Below are 4842 nucleotides of genomic sequence, written 5' to 3'. Positions count from 1 at the left end.
TGGGATTCAAATTGTCTGGTTTTATTCAACTGCCAGTATTTTACTTTAGCATACACATTTCTTCTACTGATGTAAATGCCTTGAGTGCCATGGAACGCAAAACTAAACTGCAAATTTCCCACAATATTTCAGGCCATTTTCTGGTTTTCTTCATTTGTTAATCTGCAGCCAACTGGTTCACAGCAAAAGAGCAAGGCAATGGAAGGCTCTTAGAAGTAGATCAGTGGATCACTTGCTGTCTTTCCCGTCTGGTAACTAGTCAAAGAGGGCTTCTCACCGGACTGAGGAAGGGGTTTGTAGATACGCACATGCAGATATTCTTTACCACCATCAACCTGCAGGGATGAAGGAATAAGCAGCCATTCTGAAAACTTTGTTTTTTTGTTACCAAATGTCAAAATCAAGAGTCACTAAACAGAGATACCTCCTCCCCGATCTGTACAGACTGCCCCAATCTTGGAGAACTTCTAGAGGACAAAGAATTACCCATCTTGAAAGCCAAAGTGATGTGAGACCATCTCATTTGATCTTATCAGTGGCCAGGCTACATGTTGATAGCATTTGTCTTGTTTAAGTGTTTTTGATTCTCTACTTTTAGGTCTCACTTGCCAAACCAGACAACTGGACAGGAAAGGTACTGAACTTAACAACATACACAACCACAAGTCTTAGGGCTCAGCTGAAACGGATCCCCAAGACATGTGAATATTTCCAAGAAGGATACATTTGGAGTGGAGGAACGTTTGGTATCTTCACACCAAACCAAGTACCTTACATTCCCCTAAATCCCATTTAACGTACCCTTTCTTTAGCCACTCCTTACACACACATATCCTCACTAACCCACATCCCCATGTATACATACATACATACATACATACACACACATCACAAGCACACGTAACCTCTGATATAATACGGCTCTAGACACTCTTAACATATTCCTTTAAGTCTAACTGTAACCCCCCACCCCAGCACACTACAGGCACTGGCACCCATTTAGCCCATATCTACACCCCAAATCCACACGTCGACACCTGCACTCCTCATTGGACTATGCCACACATTTACACCCCATATATCTCCAAACAGCCCAGATGCATCCAGGCACATAAACCACACCCAGGCCAACCCACACACCTTTTACAGCCCATACAGCAGTTCTCAACCTGTGGGTCCCCAGATGTTTTGCCCTTCAACTCCCAGAAATCCTAACAGCTGGTAAACTGGCTGGGATTTCTGGGAGTTGTAGGCCAAAACACCTGGGGACCCACAGGTTGAGAACCACTGCCATTACAGACTCTGGAAGCCACCAAAAGGGAAGCCTTCAGAAATATGCATTTCAGGTGCAATGAATGCACCCAGTGGTTTGTGTCTGTGTGTGTGTGCGCGCGCGTGCGCCAGAAGAGACTTGAGAAGTCACTTCTGGTGTGAGAGAATTGCCTGTCTGCAAGGACTTTCCCCCGAGGATGCCCAGATTTTTTTTGATGTTTTTACCATCCGTGTGGGAGGCTTCTCTCATGTCCCCACATAGAGCTGGAGCTCATCTGCACTTTCCCCGGGTTGGATTCAAACCGGCAACCTAACCTTCAAGTCATCACTGCACCCTGGGTGCACCGACACTGTAGAATTTGTGCAGTTTGACACCTCTTTAACTACCAAGGCTCAATGCTTTGGAATCGTAGGAGGTGTCGTTCACAAGATATCTCGACTGCACCGGCAGCACTGACCTTAATGAAGTAGTTCGTTCCAGAAACCAACTGTGTCCTGTATTCAATAGCCTTGAAAATTGAGTAAGTCTTGTTTTCCTTCTTTTCTATTTCACCTTTCGTCTGAAATTAACAAGAATAGTTTCACATTTTACTTCCTGTACAGAAAAGGATGGAACAATGTGAGGAAAAAGGTGAGATGTTGTCTCATTTTTGTAAGTGTTAGAAGTTGAACTTCATTAAACCCCACGGGACATTAATGAGTTTAAACACACACCCAAAATGCATTAGTGTCTCAAGATTATTTCTAGCCAAAGCAAATGGTGGAAATGGTCTTCCTGGTGGCCATATAAAATCCAGATTATCTGATTTGAACTGGATTACATGGCAGTGTCGACTCAGATAATCGAGTTCAAAGCAGATAATGTGAATTATATAGCAGTGTAGAAGGGGTCTGCGTTAGCACTCCAGTTGTTCAGAAGGTACCAGGATCCAGAACCACCTCCCAAGCTATGACTTTTATCAATTGAGGTTTATGGAGTATAAGGGTCTTCCAGAAGAGATGGGTTCACTGAACCAGAGGAAGCACCCACTAGGAGTACTACCACCTTACTCACTACTCACTAGGATGGTCTTACAGCAATCTGACTTTGCCAGTTTTCCTAAAATACATTTCCATTTAACTATGCTTTTTCAACCTTCTGGTTGGCTCGTTTACTCACCTGATCAACCATCTCCTGAATTTCTGGAGTAGCAGGCTTGACTTCGGATAAGCCTCCGGCACTCATGGTGACAAATCAGATGTGAGGAGTCTGGAAAGGCTGTGCCGTTAAATCAGAAGCAACTGTGATGTTAGCGAGTAATCTGGCACTTTATATCCTCACACAGAAGGACAATTGACTTAGGAAGAGTGTGGAATCCTGACCCATGAGTGATGAGCACATGACTGACCTTCGCTTTTGGAGAGTGATAAGTCAGCAGACCTTGCCATCTTGTTAAACATATCGCAACCAAATTGGGGGCCAGGTTGCATGCATAGCTCTTTGGAATACAAGAGCTGAATCCAATGTTAATCTCATCCCATTGGAATGGATCTATTGCAAAGAATGGGACTTTTTAGTGACCATTAAATTCAGTGGGTGTCCCTGGATTAATTTATAGCAACCAACGAGGGATCTTGGCGAAGAGTGAGCAAGCTGTATATTATTCTTTCCCTCTGCTTTGTTTCCCTCAGTAAAAATTATTGACTCTGTCCAAGGCTGATGTTTCCTTTGATAAAAGAGAAAGACTTCATACATCTTACGCAGATTACGCAGTGATTACGCAGATGTTATTAGCTCCTGTCATGTTAAAGACCCCAATGGGCGAATTGTAAATTTGTGGAGACCAAAATCCACTGCTTGTGGTAATATGAAAATAATCAAATAAACTCAGTGTATATATTACAATAACATATATCCAAAAAAACAGGGTTGTTCCAATCGCATAGAAGTAGAAACCAGCGGTTCTTCTCTTGAAGTATAAAGCCAAGTTTTTCATGTAAGTAAATGTCCTGTTCTTTATTACGTATGAGTAGACTCCAGTTCTCATATAACTTGACTCAAACCTGCAACCGGTTTCGACTCACAGGAGTCTTCGTCAGGCGGTTGGGTCTACAAATAATACATATCATAAATATATACATGCAATCAAAAAATTTGTACAGAAAGCTTACGAAAAAGTTTACAAAAAAGTATATTCAGGCACTCTACTTACTTCAATAATCAACAAAGGTTCCACTTTTGAGGTGAGAAATTCACCATCAGTTTTCTGAATAGGTGGATCCTAAGGGGACATAGATAGTGGCTAAAGGTAGTATTACATTATGACATGAATAATAGAACATATATAGAAGAATATAAAATCTGTGGACCCAAAAAAGGCTATGATACTCACAGTTTGTCTTTATTAAACCATGTAAATTTGTCAGCTTAGGACAGCTCTTCCGAGAAAGACTTTGCCAACTACTTCATAGTCATAACCCCTAACCCATTTTTAAAATATTGCAAGCAAGGTGTTCCAAAGGAGAAAACAACTAATGTAGATTTACACATGTTAACTTAGGCCCCTTCCACACAGCTGAATCAAATCCCACATTATCTGCTTTGAACCAGGATACATGGCAGTGTGGACTCAGATAACCCGGTTCAAAGCAGATATTGTGTGTTATTCTGCCTTGATATTCTGGGATATAGGGCTGTGTGGAAAGGCCCTTACTTTCTTCAACTGGCTTTCTCACTACACTTTTCAACCCTCTGATTTACTTGAATCAAAATCTCTTTATCGTTTCTACTCAGGCCTCTTCCACACTGCCCTATATCCCAGGATCTGATCCCAAATTATCTGTTTATCCCACTGCTTGAATATCAAGCAAAAAGTGGGTGCTAGAAAAAATAACACACGAAAGCTGACTGGCACAGCCTGGGGATCACAACCAGATATAGTGAAGACATCTGCCCTTGCTGATACTCTGCTGCTGAGTATGCTTAGTGTGGAACACATCTCACCACATTAAAACAGTGGATGTGGATCTTAATGAGACATGCCGCATTAGCACAGGATGTCTACGCCCCACACCACTGGAGAAATTATACTGTTTAGCTGGTATTGCACCACATGACATCCTCCGGGAAGTAGCAGTCAACAATGAAAGGACTAAGACAGTGACATCTCCAGTACAACACTTTAAATTCCAGTATTGTCCCACGTAGATAAACATCTTAGAAATGCTTTGTCAAAGGAGTAAACAACCGTGTACTGTGGTTCACACTTTAGATAACTTTATCATAGTCCCATGCAGGGCTGTAGCCAGAAAAAAAATTCGGGAGGGGGGGGGGGTTTAACCCCTAGCACACGCCCCCTCCCCGCTACAAACCTGTCAATATCTGCTTGAGATAGTGCCTGGAGGGGCTCTTAATGTTTTGTGTCTCATAGACTTAGCATGGGGATTTGCTAACCAGTTAAAATTCATGAGTAAACCAGGTTTTTTATAACCTGAAAAATTTCGGGGGGGGGGGGTTTGAACCCCTAAAACTGCCCCCTCGCTACAGGCCTGGTCCCATGTAAGTTAATATTTTGGAGATGCGCAAAAGGA

At 42.3% G+C, this 4842-nt stretch overlaps 1 protein-coding gene across 1 annotated transcript; it reads right to left on the bottom strand.

Annotated features, from left to right (window-relative positions):
* On the bottom strand, positions 1–4269 carry LOC100555907 (cystatin-A). The gene is made up of 3 exons (XM_008103718.3): positions 2432–4269; positions 1731–1832; positions 1–335 (listed from the first exon to the last, which is right to left on the bottom strand). Exons 1-3 carry the CDS (start codon positions 2495–2497, stop codon positions 210–212), a joined length of 294 nt encoding a protein of 97 aa, XP_008101925.1. The 5' UTR covers positions 2498–4269; the 3' UTR covers positions 1–209.
* Positions 4270–4842: the final 573 nt, after the last annotated feature.

The sequence above is a fragment of the Anolis carolinensis genome, chromosome 2 (assembly GCF_035594765.1).
Source record: "Anolis carolinensis isolate JA03-04 chromosome 2, rAnoCar3.1.pri, whole genome shotgun sequence".
Taxonomy (NCBI): Eukaryota; Metazoa; Chordata; class Lepidosauria; order Squamata; family Dactyloidae; genus Anolis; species Anolis carolinensis.
Note: the sequence above shows the minus strand (reverse complement) of the source record. Positions and strands in the feature narration are given on the sequence as shown.

Bases quoted from the DNA above. Each gene is read 5' to 3' on its own strand.
- LOC100555907 (XM_008103718.3), bottom strand. From the start codon at position 2,497: ATGAGTGCCGGAGGCTTATCCGAAGTCAAGCCTGCTACTCCAGAAATT. The intron at 1,833-2,431 runs GTGAGTAAACGA...TGTTAATTTCAG, and splicing joins TTCAGGAGATGGTTGATCAG to ACGAAAGGTGAAATAGAAAA. The intron at 336-1,730 runs GTCAGTGCTGCC...TCATCCCTGCAG, and splicing joins GAACGAACTACTTCATTAAG to GTTGATGGTGGTAAAGAATA.